This window comes from Ambystoma mexicanum, chromosome 10 (assembly GCF_040938575.1).
Source record: "Ambystoma mexicanum isolate Mex_15411 chromosome 10, UKY_AmexF1_1, whole genome shotgun sequence".
Classification (NCBI taxonomy): domain Eukaryota; kingdom Metazoa; phylum Chordata; class Amphibia; order Caudata; family Ambystomatidae; genus Ambystoma; species Ambystoma mexicanum.
This window is the reverse complement of record NC_090932.1, coordinates 1,234,657,871-1,234,679,657: the sequence shown is the minus strand read 5'-3', so window position 1 is coordinate 1,234,679,657 and position 21,787 is coordinate 1,234,657,871. Positions and strand designations below refer to the sequence as shown.

The following is a 21,787-nucleotide window of genomic DNA, read 5'->3' as shown; positions in this document are numbered from 1 at the left end:
TGTGGGACACAATCTATTACAGTGGGTCAATTTATATAAAGAGAATTAGAACAGCGTCAGTTATACAAATCAACACCACGGTGGTGCCGATCTACGGGCTTAGCGCAGTCTCACAGAAAACTGTCTGGGCGGAATCTGGGAAGAGTTAGGGCGCATGATAATTGTAAACTCTTGAGGAAACTGAACAGGATTATCTCTGAGACTGTGGTGGCAACTCAGGCAGACTCGTGAAACATACATTTCACTATTTCATAGGCCCCACTTATACTGATATCTGCATCAGCATAACGTGATAAAGAGCCCTAATTCGGATAATATGAATTATACCCCACTTGGCTCTCGCACCCATTAATACTTGTGGGTTTGGTACCGGTGTACATACTCAGTGACGTCTAGAAAGGGAGCGGACAGCAGCACGGAGCAGAAGTCTCAATAAACAAGGTACCTCGGCCCCTGGCTAACACGACCAACAAAGACATATGCAAACAGAGTCATAGCGAGGGTCAACCCTGACGAGCCAACAGCATACAATATACAAGTCTCAGGATCCTCCAACATTACCATCACAGAAGTTTGGTAGTTCAGTTTTCACTGAAATAAACACCATAGGCTTAATCTGAAGTCTCAGCCTATTCAATGAACACTACAGATATATGGTGTGCTCCGCTATAGCGATACTCCACAAACATTGGACTACTTTTTCCACTTATTCCAACATAGTGCAACTATTCCTACAGAGACTGTGGTAGCCGCACTTGCATGGGTAGTAGCATACTGGCGGAACCAGATTCAGAGTCAATCATATAGCAGTGACTGCAATATTATGTGTTGCACCGGCAACACCCATTAGAGCCTGGTGTCACTACCCACCTGTATAGGTATTGCCGTACGTCTACAAGACCGGGGGGTGCCCCACCAGCGGCAAGCATCCTATGCCGGGAACAAAAAAGAAAGTTGTTTTGGCTGGTCGATCTACGTCTCAAGTGACTAAGGAATTCCCATTACAGGATATCTGGGCTAAAACTTTCAGGTCCCAACAACCAAATACTCCTACTCGTCCCACTGATGTTGCATCAGCAATGGCAGAAGCCAAGGAAGACTTTACAAAGAGTTTTCAAGACTTTCAGAGCTCATTCACTGCAACATTTCAAATGCAGTTCACTGCATTTACATCGGAGATTAGGCAAATGATCACAGATTTCAGGACAGATCTAACAGATCTGGTTGAACGCACAGACGCAAACGAAAAAGCGATACAAGAATGGACCTACGACAACAGGCAATCTGAGGAACTGATGGCACATTTGGCAAGATCAACTCATAACCTAGAGATACAATGTGAAGATAACTCCCCTCTCGAGCTCTTCGCTCTTCTACCTCTAACTCCCTCAGGGTCAGTCGTTTCTCAAAGAAACGAGCTGGGGGTAGATCTCTGTCTTCGGCTGGGGCCTCCCTCTGGAACAGCCTCCCTGCCACTCTAAAACTTGAGGAGAACCATCTCCGGCTCCAGAAGCACCTCAAGACCTTCCTCTTTGCATTTGCCTTTGCTCCCCTTCTCCCTTGCTGATCTGCTCTCTTGGCACTGTGCACTTGGCCACCCTCTGTTCCCTTGGCCCAGGTACCTGCTCACCCTGCCACCCTTCTGCACTGCTTCCCGGCCACCCCTTGCACTGGGGACTGTATCTGTACCCCTACAGTCCCCCCCTTTCTTCTTTTTATGCACTTATCAGACATACCCAGTTCTGCTGCCGTAAACACAGCACTTGCCACTTGCTGGCTGCACTACCCCTGCATATTGCGCCATTATCCATTTAATTTTGTATTTAATATTATTTATCTGTCTATCCTCTGCTACGCACTTTCCACTCTCCCCCCTCCATGTACTTTTCCCATTTCCCTTTACCATGCACTTGCATGTTCTCAATGTCACTGGGCCTAGTAAGATCGTTCTTTTGTTCTCCCCTGTTCCCCTCCCTTGCCTTGTCGCGCTCTGAAACACCTGTGTACGAGCACGATACAAATAAAATATCATATCATATCTAGAGAACAGGTCTTGCAGGACAAATATCAGAGCCAGAAATCTCCCTGAATCAGTCGGTGACCCTGACTTAAAAGAAGCACTAAACTCTATCTTTAAAGAACTACTGGGTATAGACGAAGGAGAGAAGACACCGTAAGATTGTGTCCCGAGGGTGCGCCCGAAGAGATCTGATCCTGGGATGCACCCAAGGCATGTGCTGGCAGCATATAGGGATGCCCACAAAAGGAACACATTTTGAGGGCAGCCAGACAAGAAGACCCTATCAAATACAATAGCTCAAATATACAATTATTTCAAGATCTTTCTCCACTCACACTTCAAAAGCACAGCGAAATGCTAAATCATATTAAAAATGCTGCAAACCAGAAAGATAAACTATAGATGAACATTCCCATTCAGTGTAACATTTGCGGTAGACTGGAGACAACACAGGATCACCTCCCGTGAAGAAGGCATTGAACTGTTAAAAATTGAAGAAGATGAAAGTGACACTGTTCCGATTGTAGCTGATGATTCTGGTCACCCTACGTCTGCAATATGTGAAAGACTAAGCCGGGACACAGGAAGCACACAAAGCAAAGGATCAAACTGGATCTGTTGGAACCCTCACCTTAAAGGTCTGCAGCACATATCTAAAATGAGACATTAACTGAGATACAGGAAGGGAACTTTCTGAGTGTTGTACCATGCATTCTAAGAAGCTGAAGGCTCGGGAGACACTCCAACTTGGAATCAGTGGAGTGGAGGTGAAGAAGGTTTTAGGATACACTATGGGGAACCCCGGAGGAAGTGGTGATTTATGGCAGAGGAGAGATGCTCGAAGGTACTCTAGGTACTATGGGTCACACCAGGGTGGGGGAGGAAAGGAAAGGGACTATGGGGGATAAGAGTTCTAAAATGTGGGCGGGTGGAGGGATGGTACAGTGTTTGGGGAGAAGGGAGGGGAAACGCATCTGTTTAAGTAAGCAGGAATATGGATCAAGATCTAGGAACTGGACAATGTTTACAAACTTAATATTGCAAACCCAATGCATTCAAATGTATATCTCCTAATATTCAGGGGCTAAATATCCCAGTAAAACGAAAGAAATTAGAGGGGTGTCTAACAGGGCAACGGCCAGATGTATTAGCATTGCAGGAAACCCACATAAAACAGCAGGCCAAGTCCCGATTCCATATACAACATTATCCCACTATTAAGAAAATGTCAGGTGTTTTAATTGCAATCAGGAAGTGGGCACAATTTAAAATAATCAATACCAAGTCGGATATGGAAGGTCAATACCTATTTATCATAGCTGAAATAGAATCAACAATGATAACCCTAGTATCAATTTACGCCCTAAATACTGGCCAGGATAGGTTTCTGAGGGAGACATTAGCAGAGGTGGAAACATTTAGGGTTGGGGAACGGCTAATATTCAGAGATTTTAACATGGCATGGGACCCTCGCAGGGACAGAAACATGAGAACTCAATTCAGACATTCCCCTCCCTCACAAGGTTTACGGATTAAAGTAGAGCAGTTAGCGATCTCCAATGTATGGGTAACATTGAAAGGGACAGAGAAAGGATACACACACTACTCCCATGTCCATAAATCATTCTCACGCATATATTATATTTGGTCATCAACCACGCTGCAGGGTTACATTACAAAAAGAGAGATTTATCTGCTTTATCGGATCATTCACCCCTGGAACTGGAGCTCCTCTTTCCAGGAACACCAGGGATATGGTCCTGGGTTTGCCCTTCTGAATTTTCTTTCGAGATTCGGTAGCGAGGGAGAAATTAGGGAAAAGATTCAGGAATTTTTTAAGTTAAATGATACAGGTGAGTTAGCGATAAACACACTATGGGATGCTTATAAGGCTCCGTTTCGTGGGGAACCCATCTCAGAAGGTGCCCGTAGACATAAACAACGGATGGCCATTGAATCCAAACTTGAGACTGAATTGAAGCATTTCATGAACAAAATGGAAACCGACGGAGGGCTAGATATTAAAAAGGCAAATAGAAATGTAAGGGGGAGACTACAGCTTATGCAAACATCGAAAGCAGAAAAAGGTCTATTATACGCAAAACAAAAATATTCCATTAAAGATAATAAAGATGACCGATTGTTGGCCAGACAGCTAAGGCAAAGTCAGGCATTACACACAATTTGAGGTGTAAAAGATATTCACAGGGACTTGGTTACAACAACCCCACAGATACGTACACAATTTGTGGAGTTTTACTCCACACATTATATCAGTCAGATAATCCCGACACAACAGCCCAAAATTCATATCTACGTTCTGTTGAGCTTCCAACAATTACATCCCAGGTACTTGAGCATTTGGAACAAGAGTAAACTATTGAAGAACTCTCACAGGTAATCCGAAGTCTCCCTAAGAATAAGGTTCCAGGCCTGGACGGATACTCTGTCCAGTTTTATAAAACTTTTTAATCGATACTGGCCCCAAGACTGATAAAATTATATAATTCATTTAAAGAAACTGGACATATAACGCTATCTATGGAGGAAGCTAAATTGATCCTCTTTCCAAAATCTAATAAAGACCCCACCACATGTGGATCATATCGACCTATTGCCCAAAATAAACTTGATGCAAAAATGTGTACAAGAATTCTTGCCAACAGACTAGTAGATATTTTACCGTCCCTAATCCTCCCTGACTAGTCAGGGTTTATTAAACATCGACAAACCCAAGATAACATTAGGAGCGCATTTCATTTGATCGGAAAAACGAGCAAGAAGCGACAACCAGCTCTCTTCTCATCATTAGACGCAGAGAAAGCGTTTGACAGGATGGAGTGGTCATTCTTGTTTAAAACTTTAGAAACTATGGGATTTGGTCCTAATTTTATGAATGAAACGTGGAAAGAAACATTCAGCGCACAGACTTTATTCTGTTTGAACAATGTAAAAAGGAGTTGGGGTTAACGGAAATAGATAAATATCAATACTTTCATGTTTGGCATTGGCTGTTGGCTCCCCCGAACAAAGCCGCTGCCCTTAGACCGCTAACTGCATTTGAGAAATTTCTGATTTCAAACCCAGGAGAGAAAACGCCAATTTCCAATTTTTATCACTTATTACAAGAGGAGCTCCAAGAAGGTAGCTTGAAATATGTTGAGAACTGGCAGCAGACACCGGGAATATCGAGATCTACCGAAAAATGGCAAACACTATGGAGATATATTCCTAAATTAAAACGTTTACTACAGATTAGAGAATCATGGTATATGGCTATGCTACAATGGCACTATACCCCATATAGGCTATACAAAATTTAACTAATTAGCACCAATAATTGCTGGAGGGAATGCAACGGAAAAGGGGACTGGCAAACAAATTTGGCTGGACTGTCATAAACTGAGCATTTACTAGGGAACCATTAATAAGCATATTCAATGTACATTTGGAAAAACGGTTGCAGGATCATACAAAGGACATCCTGTTGGGAATTGTTACATCAGAGGAAATAAAATGGCCTAAACATAAACGAAAAGCACAGATTATTCTAAGGGTGGTAGCTTTGGTGGTAATTGGCCACCATTGGAAAGATAAAGATCCTCCACATGTTCATGACTGGTTTGTGAAGGTATGAAACTTGCCTTAGAGTGGTTGACTTACACTATCCTGCAAGCGCAACATACTTTCACGAAAGAATGGGGAATGGTACTGCAATTTCTGCAGGATGACTACAATGTTGCACTTTGCCCACACAAACTGCGGATTCTAGGCATTACATAGACTTTGACTCTCTGTGGACATTACATGATTGCGGTTGGTGGAAGGGATGGGAAGAGACGGTAAGGGGTGGGTTTAAGGAGGGTTGGGTATATGTTCACTTTTTATAACATTTAAAATGCCAATAAAAAATGTTTTTAAAAAAAGAATAAGGATCCTAGGGGAAAGGGGCACAGCCGTAATCATTGGAATGGAACAAGTTACTTACCTTTATCTATTTATCTCCAGCATGGGTCTGGGATGGAGCCACATGCACATGAATATTCCCCTTCGTCAGATTGTGAATCCTGGGTAAAAAAAAAAAAACAAACAGTTTCACAATCAATCACTGTCCTCTCGGTCATACTGTGCCCAGCCAATGACAGTCCTCTCCCTAAAACCCTCCTCTGGCAGCCATCTTAAGATTTGGTAAGCACGTAAAGTGGCAGTATGACCAAGAAGAGCCGCAGAGTGGAAGGAGGGCGGGTTTGCATGTGGATCCATGCAAGAACCATGCTGGAGAACAATAGTTACAGGTACGTAAACTTGTTCAACTTCGTGAAGGTGTGCGTGGACCGCCACGTAACAGCCCTGCAGATGTCCAGCAGGGGCACACCAGCCAGGAACGCGGACGTCGCAGGGATTGCTCTGGTGGAGTGGGCTCGCAGATGGCCGGGCAGCGGTCGGTTCGCCAACCGATGACAGTGCATGATGCAGCCGGAGAGCCACCTTGAAATGGAAGCCCTTGACAAGGCCTTCCCATAGTTCACAGGAAAAAAAGTTCACCAAAGTTCATGAACAGCTGTGAAGTCTAAACTCTGTGTGCGTGCCACGTAGCACTTCAGAGCACAAGCAATGTCCAGCGAGCGCAAGGTCCTCTCAGCCGGAGACAAAGGTTTCCACAAAAAAAACAGGTAACATCAAAGGTTCGTTGAGGTGGAATTCTGAAGGAAGCTTGGGCATGAAAGAGGGGTGCATCCGCAGCAGCATCCGCGAGTCAGGTATGGATGTTTGCAGGATGGGGCTTGTAGCGACGACGATGCTGTCCTCCTTCCCAGTAATCCGGGGAACAGGCTCTCTGGGCTTCATGGGTCGTGGATCTGGATGGCCGACGGTATGAGGAGGAGAAACCTTTCGAAGACCTGCCCAGCTTTCCTCTGGAGGAACGAAAGGAAGGATGATGCTGTTGGAGGGTGGCCAGGGCACGGGCCGTCTCCGTATCCGCCTTAATGGCCTGCAGGGACCCATCGACGACCTTCCCGAAAAGGTTACCTCTGTTGAAAGGCATGTCCAGTATCTTCATTTGGACCTCCTGGCGGAAATTCGTGCCCTTCATCCAGGCAACAAAGGCAGACACCGTTCCCCATCTGCCAGAACCCTGTGTCCGCAACGTCCAGCGACACAGTGATGGCGTGATCCGACGCTACCTCTCCCTCCTGGAAGAGGGCAATCGCCTCCATCCTCTTGACGTCGGGCAGAAACTCCAGAATCTGATCCAGCTTGTACCACAGCTCCCTGTCGTACCTGGCTAGGATCGCCAGTTAGTTGGCCGCCTTGATGGTGGATGCCACGGTGTAAATCACCTTCCTCCCTATGGCGTCCAACTTCTTACCCTCTCTGTCTGGAGGGACTGAAGAGGATGAGGATGGGTTAGATGACCGCTTCCTCATGGTCGCCAAAACCACTGAATCCGGCGATGGTTGAGACCTTGGGCATTTGGGTGCGGATTCCGGGAACCCAGTACTTCTTCAGCCTATCCCGCTTTGCAGGAGCCGTGCAAGGGTTCTTCAAGATAGGCCCTCCTCCCACACACCGTCCAGGAGGGGCACCGCCATGATGGTCTTCCTCTTGGCCTCACGCCTCTGGTACAGGAAACCCTCCTTCCTGGTTTCTTCGGGCACAAGCTGGAACAGCTCAGAGGATCTGGTGATCATAGAGTGGAATGGTCCCACCTCGTCAGGCATTCTCTTCTGGATCTTCCGACACCAAGGTGTGGAGGATTGATAGGATGTCCAGAGGCACATCCCTCAGCAGAACTGGCGTGATCGGAACACTAGACCCTGCGCCGTCATCATCGCCCTCCTCTTCCATGTCCTCGTGGACCGTGTTTAGGACCTCCAAGTCCTCCTTGCCCCCCCCCTTTTCCAAAGTCACGACCGCAGCCTCGCGCCTCGGAATGATACCTTCAGCGATGCGGGGAGTACCTTCTCGCGGTCCGCCCCTTTAGCTTTCGAGAGAGCAGCCACCACCAGCTCTATCGTCAACAAAGACTTATCTTGTGCTGCTGGGCCTTCTTGGGCAGATCAGCCTTCTTCTCCTCCGTCCGCGGAATCTCCTGCAGTTTAGCAGAGTTGGACGATTTTCTTTTCGAGGAGTATCTCGATTGCCGGCAGTGGAGTCGGAGGGTGATGTCGATCGTGCCCTGTCTGCCGTGGGACCCGCTTCCACAGCGACCTCGGTGGACCCGGACTGGCGATGCTTGGCCTTATCTTGGGCCCCCACAGATGAGGTGCCCTCACAGGACGTAGAAGCCCACTCCTCGGACTGACCAGCCTTGGGTGAGGCATGGCCCTGCTCGGAGCACGGGGCAGTGGTCTTGGCATTCAGCCACGCCACCACTCTACACAACACTGGAACACTTTATAATGTGGACATTCTGACACTTTCATTTGTTTTCTTAGAGGCAGAGAAAGCCCTATTAGTTTTAGGGACAGAGGTATGTTTCCAACCATTTTCATATAATAAAGGTTTCTGATCACAAAGATGCCACGACTGCGTCTGTGCCTTACTTCTGACCCCTCACAGAATAAAGACGACTCTGAGCATAGGAGAATAGACATTACACACTATGGGCCTCCTTACAAGTTTGCCGGTCCGGTAACAGCGGTGCCGGCAAACTATGAGTTCTGCTCGCGGGTGCCTTACCGCTGCCAGGTCTGACCTGGCGGGCGGAGCAGCATCCGCAAACAGGCTTCGACGAATGCACCAGCACCATTCATGAATGGTGCATCCGGCCTCCCCGTTCCCATTGAGTCCAATGGGAATGGGGAGTAGTAATTACTGGCACCCGGCAATGGGGATGTACCAGGTATGCCGGGGCTGTAATGCACCTGTACGTCCCCATTGCCGGGTGACGGTAAATTCATGATTCCGGCGGCAGCCGTGCCGGTATTTACCGCCAGGGTCATAATGACTCCCTATGAGTCAAATTGTACAATTAAACTGTAAAGCAGGGTTTAAAGCGTACACAATTAAGCATACTCAATTGAGCATCTATGCACTTAAGTCACAGTGTGTGTTTAACGGAAGATGAATGTACACAAAATAGTTAAATACAAATTGGCCTTGCTGCTTGAGCTCTTGAACTGCTCATGTAAACTGTCATTTATTCAGTCTCACAGTGGAGTTCCCAGAGTTTCTCAACATATCAGGAGGTACCCATTATTTTATTATCCATGCTTTGCTCCAGACTGTTATATGACCAGAATGAGCCCCTAACAGTAAACCCTAGTGTTGGCCCCTTAAAGTAACTACTTCTCTTCAGATACAGACTGATCAATTTTACAAAGAAATGCCTGTCTTACCTTCCTTCAATATTTAAGATCGACAAAAGTTCATCCTCAAAGAAATGGGAAGGACAGCCAAGATTCTCTATGTCACTGAATCCATTGCAGGGCACCTGATAAAAAAAGGAAATATGTTATACATCTCCAAGAGGCAAGCACATTTACAAATGGTCCGACCATCAGGTATGAAGTGAAGCCCACCACACAAAGAAAGGCACTGATATCAAAGGCACATCTCCTTTGATGAGGAAAGCTCAGTGTTTCACTTCACACAAAGGCAAACATATCCATCCTACTCACCCTGACATCATAGCAGTACGTATCACACAGAGCAACACAACTCTTTATGACAAATGCTGGTTTCTAGCAGTGTGACCTGTGAGCAGGAAACAGACCAGCAGACCAACAATATATTACTATTTATAAGGCTTACTGTCTGGGAGAATGTTTTCAAGTAATCAAGTGAGGCACTGACAAAGTCTTAAATCACTTCACCAAGCCTATTACATCAGGTTTAGGTGCAACCATCTAAGGTTTTGATTCTGGTTCTAGGAGGGTTTGTGCCTTTGGGGGGTTCAGAACCCGAAATCAGTCAGAGGTCCTCCAGCTACTTCTGCGAGACAGGAATATTAACTTCTAGTTTGAAGCATTCAAACGCCAACTAGACCACCCCTATTCCTCAAAAGTGGAATGACCAATCAGACAGATATACAAAACTGTCGTGGCCAACAATATCACAGCATAAAAGAAAAAAACGTATATGCAGTTAAATGGGATAGAAGCTGACCCATTTCAATAAGTCCCAAAGGAGTGGTTAGTGGATTACTCAAGGCAGTAGACGATGCAATATACCAACCTCTCCTTTTTCACTTGATGTAAAGGTCCAGAGTATACCGCACCAGTTAATTGCATAGAACTCCTCCTTTGTCCAATTGGTCATGCATTGTTTAGAGACTTCCAGGGAGGCAAACTATTACTTTCCCTCCTTATGGCTACTCTTCAATGTCCCCCGTTTTCAGAAACAAGCCTTGTCTCTCAAGCCAGATTCTTCAGGGTCTTCCTGGTATGTTTTAGTTTCAAGCTCTCATTTCGGACTCAGGGGTAAAACGTCCCGCACATTAAGTGTACCGCATGTCTTAATGTAAAGTACGGATCATCGCCTCTTCACAGGGGTTCTCCAGACATGATCCTAGATTCCTCACAGATATTCCGTTAATCTGAGTTTGCATGTTAGGGCTGTGATGAAGTGACCCATTGTCATAGATTCATGGGCAAGATATACCCAGGCCCACACCGCCAGCCATTATCCTTGAAAGGGTGTCCCAAGTTATAGAAAGCTTTACTTGATTCGAAAAGGCAACAAGCAAAAACTAGGTTGTCCATAATTCCCCTTTCAAACAGAGGCAAACCCTGGATAGCTCCATGAAGTGGAATTTGAGACTCAAGAGAAGGTACATGATATGATATGATAGGTTATTTATAAACGCACTTAATACCCAGAGGTTTCCACGGACCCGGGGATCGAACCTGTGTTGCTCCATGTCGTCTTGCTTCTGAGGCGAGCACATTGCCGCTGAGCTTTCCTCCCGAGACATTGTATACAGGCCCCCAGTCATATTGTCTAGGCCAGAGAGGAACTGTCCTGTGGACAAGATGCCAAAGCCCACTGACAAACCAAGCAAACTCCCACAATGCTGTTCTCTGAGAACCGGAACATCCAGACGATCAAGTAAACGCAATTGCAGCTTCAGAAGCCTTCCTACCCCTTGAAGAGAGCATCATGGAAGAGCTACCTTTTTCTCCTATTTAACACATGTATGGATGGGGAGAAGAGCAGCCATTCATGGTATGGTAACCAAAGACCCAGAAGAAACTCCACCCTTCCACACTAAATAAAAAACGTAAGAGATGATATTTCCCAACAGCTGCAGCCACAGAAGAGAGACAGGAACAAACCTGCACTGCCCATTGCGAAAGCAAACGGGGAAAACGGTCACTTAAGGTCAAAGTTGGGTAAAACAGTTTTGCAGAACTGCCGCTCCTTAGAAGGAATGCGCAGTACCCACACAACCCTGCTGACTAGAGAAATCAGCAAAATGGAACTCTAGAGGGGAAGGGACCACTAGCATGAGAGAGAAAACAAAAGCTCCTGGCTTGCATCCAACCTTCCTTTACAGGATGTGGATTCAAAATTGTGGCTTGACTATTTAAAGACTTCCTAAGGAGAGGGACTGTACTAGTGTCTCTGCTATAGAACATGCTCAGACTTGAGCTTTTCAACCAATCAGAGGGAAACCATTCAGATCAAGCACTTTACAAGAGACTGATCCTGGCATAGCACCCAGACGTAGTCTAAGTCTTGGAGAGCAGACCTGGTGATGAGCAGAGTGGAAGTTTGGAGAAGGAGCATATTGAAGACTGGAGGAGAGAGCAGAGGAGCTGAAGCAGACAGGAGGCTGGAGAGAGCTGACCAGCAAGCAAGAGAGGAAGGCAAGTGGAGGCCCTCCGAGAAGTGAAGAAGTATTACTCTGGGAGAACTAGAGATAGGCAAGTGTCAGAGGAAGGGAAGGAGTGAACAAGCGTGAATCCTGGAAAAGCTGGTGAGGAAGATCAGGACTCAGGAGGGGAAGTGAAGATGTATAGAGGACTAAGGACAGCTGACACAGGAGAAGTGGAGAGCAGATACATGAGGAGCCAAGGCAGATAGAGAGAAAGAGATTGAGAGAGAAAGAGAGCAAAAAAGAGATCTAGAGAGAGAAAGAGAGGGAGAAAGAGAGAGAGGAAGAGCAGGCAAGAGAGAGAGGAAAAGCAGGCAAGAGAGAGGAAGAGCAGGCGAGAGAGAGGAAGAGCAGGCAAGAGAGAGAGAAGGAGCGAGAGAGAGAGAGAAGAAGCCAGAGAGAGAGAGAGAAGGAGCGAGAGAGAGAAGGAGCGAGAGAGAGAGAGAAGGAGCGAGAGAGAGAGAGAAGGAGCAAGAGAGAAGGAGCGAGAGCGAGAAAAGCCTTGACCACAAATGAGGCGAAGACAGACCAGGGCAAATCACTAATCAAGGAATAGGCAACGAAAATAAGGTTGGAAAACGTAACCTAGAAAAGGTTGTCAAAAGGTAAACAAAATTAGCCATGACAAAACAAATGAAGGTCAGAGGCACTGGTACAGAAGGAAGAGGGCAGTGAAATGTAGGGTCCACTCCCTGAGTAAGGAGAGAGAAAAAAGCATCCAAGGAGAAGGGAGAAGAAAAGTGGTCAATGGCCCAGATCAAATAGAGTGAAGCAACAAGGTCACCCGGAGAGGGAAAAAGTCAACTGCCCATTAACCTAGGAAGAAGACATGAAAAGAGAAAAGCAGCCTGAGGACCTACTCAAGAAGAAGCCAAGAAAACATTAATGTACTGTGTGGGGGTTACTTAAAACATCCAACGATCTTGACACTTTCCCTAAAAAATACTCAAACTATGCTTGTTACTTCCAAGAGGGTATAATGTCTTTTCCTTCACTAGCTGCTACCTAGATTTTGGAATTTCGTCCCGTCGAGCACCTTCAGGGATTAAAGAAAGCTAGTCACATGTGACCTTGGGTCTTCTCGTGCCAAACAGATAATCTCTTGCCTTGACAATTTCTCAGCCACTCCACACATTCCTACATTTTTGGACACATTGCCCGTTTGTTTCATCGGCCTCCGCTGACATTCTAGAAATATATCTTCTGGTCTGGAGTAGAATGATCGTCACCTAAACCAAACTCTGCTTCATTTAATCAGTTTCATAGGTGCTAGGATTAAGAGCTGCAACTCTCAGACTTTAAAATTCCTCCTCCCAGTCAAATAGCAAATTGTTTTCCCCTTTCTGATTTTTCCATGATTCTGTCCAGAAACCAATGGCAGTAAGTCATCGCTTCCAGATTGGCTCTCGGTATTTCTAGCAGCGAAAAACAGCTCCTTGCAAATGGTTTCTGAGATTGGGTTGTACATCTTAGGTTTCTAGTTTTCAGTATTGCCAATGTATAACCGGGCCAGAACTCAATATTGAGAGTAGTTCCAAATGATTTTAACTGATATTTCAGTGATAACACATGTTTATTTGGAAATACATTCTTGATGTTGTGGTTATGTGGAATGTCACTGCACGCCTGGCCGGGGGAGGACACACAAAGAGTGTAATTATTCAGGTTATTATGCAGCTTTTACCTACAACTATTGTATTCAGATATTCAGATCCTAGTGCCGCAGTCTGACATATTATACTGGTGCATGAGATAATAGGAAGCAACTCAGACGATATGGCCCAACTTCCCTAGAATCGACCTACTGGAATGGAATGGATGGAATGGAATATCATTTATAACGCACATATCTTATGAGCCAAGTCAAAAATTGCACCTGGGAGCAGTTGATATAAGAAACAATACAGCCAGCAGGGGAACCTACATTACTTAAAAAGATAGGTATTCAACTTTTTCCTGAAAATCTCAAGGGAATACATTTTTCATAAATCAAATGGTAGTTTATTACAGGTTCACGGAGCCAGGCATACTTGATCACCTGACTGATCTAGAAGATGGAACCACCAGAAGACATCCTTCTGATGACCTCAAGGAACAATTTTGGCTGAAGGATAGGCTGGTGCCAAGCCATGGATGCATTTGAAAACTAGACACAATGTTTTAAACAAGATTGGAAGCCAGTGAATATTCCTACGGAAGTGGGAGACAGATACCTTATTAGATGGAGAGAAACTAAGTCTTACTGCAGAATTTTGGGCGACGTGAAGCTGCTGCATTTGGTATTTAGGGATACCCAACAGCAGAGAGTTACAGTAGTCGAGTCTCGAGTTTATAAGTCTCTCTCTCTAAATATCTTCCTTCTTAAACTCGTTGCTTATCCGCCTCCAACTCCCTCAGGGTCAGTCGCTCCTCCAAGCAACAAGTTGGTGGTAGATCTCTCTCTTCGGCAGGGGCCTCCTTCTGGAACAGGCTTCCTGCCTCCCTGAAACTTGAGGAGAACCATCTCCGGTTCCGGAAGCACCTCAAAACCTTCCTCCTTGCTTCTGCTTTGTCTTCCCCTCTCCCCTGCTGAATTCCTGACAGAAACTGCACTGGTTACCTGGCCACCCTCTGATCTCGGGCCCAGGCCTCGCCAGTTGCCCACCTGTACTGCCTCCCTGGCAACCCCTGCACCTGGGGACTATTTTCTGTATCCCGACAGTCCCCCTACCAGAACTTATGTCTGCACTTACCTTGCACTTGCCACCAGCTGGTCGTTTTATTTATCCTATCTTATTTATTCTACTATCCCATGTACTGCACTTTCCCCTCTCCCTTCCCCCCTGCACTTTTCCCTTTCCCCCTCCTCATGCACTTGCGCGATCTGAATGACACCTGGCCTAGTAGGATCGTTGTCGGTCTTCCCTTTGTTACCCCTCCCTTGCCTTGTCGCGCCTTGAAACACTTGTGTATAGGGGCATTATAAATGCCATATCATCCCATAAGTGCTCCAACCACTGAGCAGCGATCTTTGTACGTGATAAGAGGCATTAAAGGTTTCAACAGTTTGAGTTGGTAATAAACAGTTTTAATAGTTTGATTCACCTGTCCATCGCAATTCATATTTTATTACTGTTTTGACCAGAAGGAGATGGACAACCGTATCTGACCAAAACAACTCACGGAATCGGAAAAACAAGTTGCCAAATAGAGATGAATGTAAACAAAACATGCTTTTCTTAAAAAAAAAATTCTGAACAAAAAAGAGACAGAAAAACCAACATGAAAATGTACAAATAAACGAAACACGCAGAAAAATAAAATCGGGAAACAGACTCTGAAATCAAAAGAAACATTTTAATTTTTTCAAGCTTTCCTGTGGAGCACAGTAACTCCACATTTTATTCAAGCTCCCAGGCCCTTTTTACACTTAAGCGCTGGGGTGGGTGGAGCCTACAATGGGAATTCTAAACGAACATAAATGCCCATAGCACTTATTAACCTCCTCCTTCCCTCAATATGCTGGAGCATTTGCATACGATCATCCCCTCCTCTCTTCTCCATGTACCACCATTCCCAAATACCTCTCCACCCCCTCAACAGGCTTTGCTTTCAGATAGTAATTCTCCAGGGATCACCATGTGGCATATTGCTTTTTTCCTTGCTATCCCCACTCTTCGACATTCGGGGAACTGTTAAGTGTGTCCTTGCATCCCAAGCTTTCCAAATCAACGGTTTACTTCAAAAACCTATTTTCAATGAATTAATCTATTTAGTTTACACCACTGTAAAATCATAAAGAAGAAATGTGGTAGAATCTGAAGATGAAGTACTTTTCTGGGATTAAACAAAATCGATGAAAATGTTAAGATTTAAAATGTTTAACATACTAGAACGGAAATTGAAAATACCATTTTTGCTTTAAAAACTAACTTTGCATGCCTTTTAGAAGATTTTCACAAATGTAAATGTTTAATTAAAACATTAAGCAGAAATCTAGTTTTTAATTCTATATTACAGAAAAATACTAACTAAAGTTAAATGTCAGCAACTATTTTTAGAGGTTACCTTTCCAGTGAGATATCGTACGGTATGGTAGCCCGGTGAGTTGCTCCCATCATCAAGCTTGTCACAACATGGCTTAAGCTATTTTGACATACACCAAGCAACCCTCCACTTTTTGGGTTCCTGCTCACAGAGCTCTGGTAAGATTTCCCAGGCTACATTCTCGACTGCCAATAAGAATCCTCAACAAGATGTTCCCTGGTGGGCTGTTCCATCTTGGGTGCTGATGCGCTGGCCTAGACACTACCTACACAATATCTACTGTGACTAGCAAGCAGTGGAACCTGGCATATAACGCGTTCTGGGTAGTGTTGCAGCATGCTGCAGACCTCCAATGCCACTGTGTCAGCACAGAAGCTTAGGTGTGGTGCTTGTAGCGAGTTATGCTGGCTAGGGTGTCTGTTGCCTCACTGAACAGACGCAATTCCATTGTTGGACAGGGATCTGAAAATAGATCAGACCGGCTCTGGGCGCCTGAAGCTACCTTAAGTATCTGACCATATAACAGATGCTCCAAATGTTTCAAAGGACTAAGCACACTCAAAGTCCAATGAAAACAGAAACGGGACTAACGCCTCACCCCTCCTATTTCACAGGAATACAAGAACCTGAAACACGGCAGAAGTCTTTGAAGCAAACTACAGCTATATTAACTTAGTATCCCATCTCAGAATTACAACAAAACTACTGTATAACATTTCAAATTTGGCAAAAGAAAAAAAAACAAATCAGTTATTAGATTAGCAAAATGCTAATTCGACTGCCTGAAGAAAGCTCATTGTTCTTGATTAACAGTATGACAACAAGAGCTATTGAAACTTGGCTTACCAGAAAAGTAGTACCTGATTACTTAGGCTGTCCAACTATTCTCTACCCCAGCTCCACAGCTTCCTGCAGCTTTCAACGGATACCTCCTGCACTGGCAATTATTTCTCCCCTAATCACCACTTCCATAGTTTCCCAAACCGTACACCAACTGTCTACACTCCCGATGTTATCTTCCAAGAAGTTAATCGGGGTATCTCGTAGCACCCCCTAAACAGATCATCCCGCAGGGCATCTGTGGGCATGCGCCATGTTAGGATAGGGGGCGAAGGGCCCGCACTTTCCCATACAATCATCAGGGAAGAGTGATCAGACATTGTGCGGCCCATATACTCCACAAAGGTGAACTCAACCAGGTGCTTCTATCCTGGTATGTAAGTCATGGGGGTCGAGGGGAAGAATAGAAGGAATATCCCCTGGTGTCTGGATGCATTTCCGTCCATACATCTACTAAGTCCAAGTCAGACAGTGCCGTGTTCAGAGCAGTTGTAGCGGGAGACCATCCTGGTGGGTGGGGCGAGGAGAGGTTCTGTCTAGCGTTACATCCCGTACACAATAAAAATCACCTCTAGCAAACTGGGAATATGTGGCCCTATAACTCGTCCCACCCAAACGAGATATAACTGCATCCTGGCTCTCCGCTGTGAGATGGGTCTCCTGAAGTAACGTTATTCTTCCAGTGTAGATTTCACCCTATTCCTGCATGTGTAGGAACCCAAACCCCTTACGTTCATGTAAGGACCTTAATCTGTGTCATGATCTAGTCATAATCAGTACTGCAGGCTTGGTTCCCACGCGGGTTCCCCAATTAGTTGTCATACTGGTCCGAAGTAGCCCCGCTCATAGCGAAAAGCATGTGCTTCCAATACCATAGTCAATGCATACATTGCAGTAGTAAGGGACAATCACTACTTTTCTGCACACCCCTCCCCTCCTCCCAATGATAATACAATGCAAGTCATGTAACATAAACTACACAAAAAAACAACAACATTTCAAACTCAAAGTTTAAATGTTGCCCAACAGAAACACTTTGTTCAGGCACACCTGTACTTCTAGGCTTTCCGCAGCCCGGGGTACAAGGTAAATGGGCCAGCAACAGGCCAGCCCTGGGTATCAACCCAAACGGGGTTAACCAAGTTCACCAGTAGCAAACAGATCTTCGCCCCCACTGCAGAAAGTATGCAGTAGCGACACCAGGTGCCCTTAGTGCGGCGCCATCCAAAATATCCTCAGGGGCAAGCACACAACAGTACACAGTCTGGCTATATGAGTAATCAAGTCATCATATGTGTACCCAACCCCAGCAGATAATGCCATGCCGCGATGATTCACCAGCGTTGGGAACGTGCATAAGTATTTTGAGACATTTTGGTACTTTAATCTCATCAATGTCTCAGCCGTCGGTGCATCCAATTCCTCAAGTATCTGCACCGCTTTTGTTATGCAAATTGTTATGTTTGATCCGCATATTCGTTGCGTCTGGGCTATCAAAAAAGTGTGATTTGCTGTTGTGCAAAACCTTCAGCCTAGCCGGATATATAAGCATATATTTGAACCCCAGCTGTCTAAGCCTCGCCTTGGTAGGTATGAACATATTCCTAACATTCTGAACTGCAGGTGAGTAATTCAGATACCTGGCAATCTTTGAGGTATTCCTTTGTATTTCACCCCCTTCTCTGGAGAACTGGAGGATTACCTTCCTATCGCTAAAGTTCAGAGTTTTAGCTATAATAGGCCTTGTATATGACCCTGGCGGGGGTTTCTTCTGGAGTGATCGATGTGCCCATTCCACTGAAAAGCCTTGTGACAACTTCCCAAGACCAATTTCATGGAGGAGTACGTTTTCAATGTAGGTGGTTGGGTTTAAGCCCTCCTCGCCCTCTGGGAGCCTCTTTCTGCCAGTGAAAGGACATCCTGCCAAATTAATAGGATGTCTATCTTGACCTCGCCAATACTGGTTTCCAGTGAGGTTCTCAATGCAGCTATAGCAGCTAGTACTTGGCTCTCTTGTGGGTTCTTTTGTCCCAGGGAGAACCGGATCACAGTGTCTGAGTTGGTTCGAAAAGGATTCCATTATTGTACCCTGATTTTTATGTTTGGCAGTCGACATGGTAGGAAGCGCGGTGCAGGTGCATGGCTAGAACAGCACGTGCTACGTGGTTGTGCAAATCAAAATGAAGGCATCCAATTAGTGAGGTGCCAATGCAAGATTGTGTTAGCAGGGTCTCAGTAATGCCCCCCCCCACCAAGGGTCAGTTAGCAAGGGGTATTTCTTCACGGATGATATCCCCCATCTCTCTAAAATCAAACGACATGCAGAGTTTCAGCCCCGGTTTGGAGACTTCAGTAAGAACTTCACTGGGGATTTGTCACAAGCCTTTCTTTACACAAGGATGACACCAAGAAACTCATTGACTAACAGACCAGACATTTTTGGCCCAGGACTTGAACATTGAGGCCACCTTTAAATGTTGCATACGTAAATTCTAAAAAGCTGAAACGAACAAACTGTTCAACAAATACCATAGGTGGTAAAGAAGAGTTTTTGAATGGTACTAGTGGAAAAATATATGTCCATGAGTCCGTAGTGTATGAAGAGTAAGTTACAGGGACTTGAACACCGTAAGAATCAAAGCAGCTTACTTCAAAAATAAGATTGTGGAAACTAACAACTAATATAAGGAACAATGTTAGTATTTCGTATTTTGAAAGACCTCCCATGTACACCCAAGCAGCCACTTCCCCAATTCTTTTGCAGCAACTCTGTGGGGACTTGAGGCATTTTTCCCCAGGAAAATGTGAACACATTAGATCTTGCACGGGTGCACTCTCCTCCATCCTACTTATAGAAAATTCCCCCCAGAACTTCTATTCTCTATTTGAGCTCTGCCGCATTGGAACCATCTATAGCAATGACATCTGCAACACTAAGGTGGTCAGCCTGGGTATTTCAGACATTACTCCAACCATCAGCACATCGAGTTGGACCACTGAATCTGTAGGATGAAATATGCCAACATCACCCGTTTTACTCCTATTCTAGACCCCCAGTGTTTCCTTGTGCTGCCAAAGTTATGAAAACAGCTGTCACTGTCTGAGTATTGCGAGTTACAACTATAAATAGACATTTCTGTCCCAGACGTTGTACCGAACCACACTTTGGACGGATACTACTTTATGCCAGATGATCCAGCTTCACTTACCTGCTGCCTTTGGCATCCAGTGGCAATGCTTGAAGGACTCAATAGCTATCGATGGCACATCTTTAACATGGCTCAACTTTACCACTATTACCACTAAACCTCTGGGTATTAAGCGCATTATAAAAACCCTATCATATCATATCATATAAAATTGGTATGTACATGTACCCAACTACTTTTATAAGCTGCAGGGTGCTCCAATGGGTGGCACAAATCCACATCCATTGAGCACAACATTGGCTGCTTCTAGTCGGACACAATTACTTTTATGCGCCAAACTTATAATCTTGATTCCAAGAGGTTCATGGGGTATGATCCTATTGGTACAATTCACTGTCTGCCAATTGCAATAAAACTTGATCAAAACCAGGTAAAAGCATATCCACCGGGGCACGGTTATGAAAGAAGCCATACAGACATGGTCTCCATTTCCACAGGAATACGTTTGTCCAATGGGATGATATGAAATCAGAATCACCCTCACAAACAATAGATTCAGGTTGTGAGAGAGAGATGAACTCTGCTCCAAGGGATAGCTCGCAAGAAGAAACAGTCACCCTCTGAACACCACTCACCTGGCTTCTCAAGAAGATACACACAGGACCTTTGATGTAGCACCATCACATTGTTGTAACATAAAGGAGCTGTAGCGCACAGTTTGCTTAAGGGAAAGCCATTATAAGGAGGAGTGCTCACTCCCAAAGAGCATCACAGCACCACTAGCATCTTCCTGCATCAAGCATCTCATACGGCAGATCAACGTGAAAGGGTCGGACATTGTGATTGTGTTCAGAACCTTCAAATTTCCCTGAACCAGAGTTTACTCTAAACCAGTAATTTTTTTCCCACTCTATTGTACAAATACAAGAACCAACTGGCAACTCCAGCAGAAGGACGCCTGCGAATTTGAAGTTCTTCTGAGGTATGATGGCAGTCTCAACAAATCCATCATGGTGGTGGCCCGACAAACGCAAGTAGAAAGGCTCCCTCCCAAAGACCCTTCCAGAACCATTAGCATCTGCCTGCATTGATCGCCTCACTGGACTGCTACCCCCTGTGACAAAATAACCTTTCTGTGCCTTGGGTCGGTGGAGGAGATTGTCACAGGGACTGGGTGCCACCACCCTATGTGTGATACTAGGTCCGGAGGAAGTACATTGGGAATCCCCTCTAGCACCCTACCTTACCCCAGGTTTAAGGAAGAGGATGTTCACTGGAGGTGCACCTGCCATTCCACTGGCCCTTTAAGGACTCCTCACATGCAGTGAACGAGCAGCTAAACTGATCGCCCTATAGGTTATAATCCCTCTTTATGGCAGCCTAAGTGGAGGGAAGTCTTACAGACACCAGCAACCCTCGCAGTGGCATGCTTGAGACATCTGGGGCAAAGCCAGCGTGGTTGCTTTAACTGTGAGTGAGGGTGGTGCATTCTGTGGCGTTTGGAATGTGTGCATGCCATCAAAGATGGCAACAGAGTCTGAAATCAGCAAGGACCACAGCAGAGGGGCATTACCTTCAGGTGAATCCATTACTGCGAAACTACTGCTCCAATCCCTTCCCAGCCAAAATAAGTGACACAGGTGTCACCACTCACAAGTAGGAAGGCCCAAGGGGAGGGGCTATGCCCTATAAGAGGAACAAGCAGTTTGATATACATTCGGGCATAAGGCGTTAGCAAGACAGTTCTGGAGGTGCTGGAGATGGAGGGAAGTGGTGGAAGAGAGGGGAAGGAAAGAGATGATAGGAGGGGAGAAAGAAGTTGGATAGAAGTAGTGGACAGGAGAAGTAGAGAGAACATCAAAGTTGAAGTGGGAGGAGGATAGAGGAAAGGTGGTAAAGTTAACATCAGGAATTAGTAGATATTCAGGA

General features: G+C 45.4%; 1 protein-coding gene across 1 annotated transcript in view; it reads right to left on the bottom strand.

The window, feature by feature from the left end:
* The window catches only part of FBXO21 (F-box protein 21), a 580,830-nt gene that overhangs the window by 460,878 nt on the left and 98,165 nt on the right, over positions 1-21,787 (bottom strand). Inside the window, exon 3 of the mRNA XM_069619209.1 lies at positions 9,364-9,458. Coding sequence (XP_069475310.1) covers positions 9,364-9,458 — 95 coding nt within the window. The remainder of the gene's footprint in view (positions 1-9,363; positions 9,459-21,787) is intronic.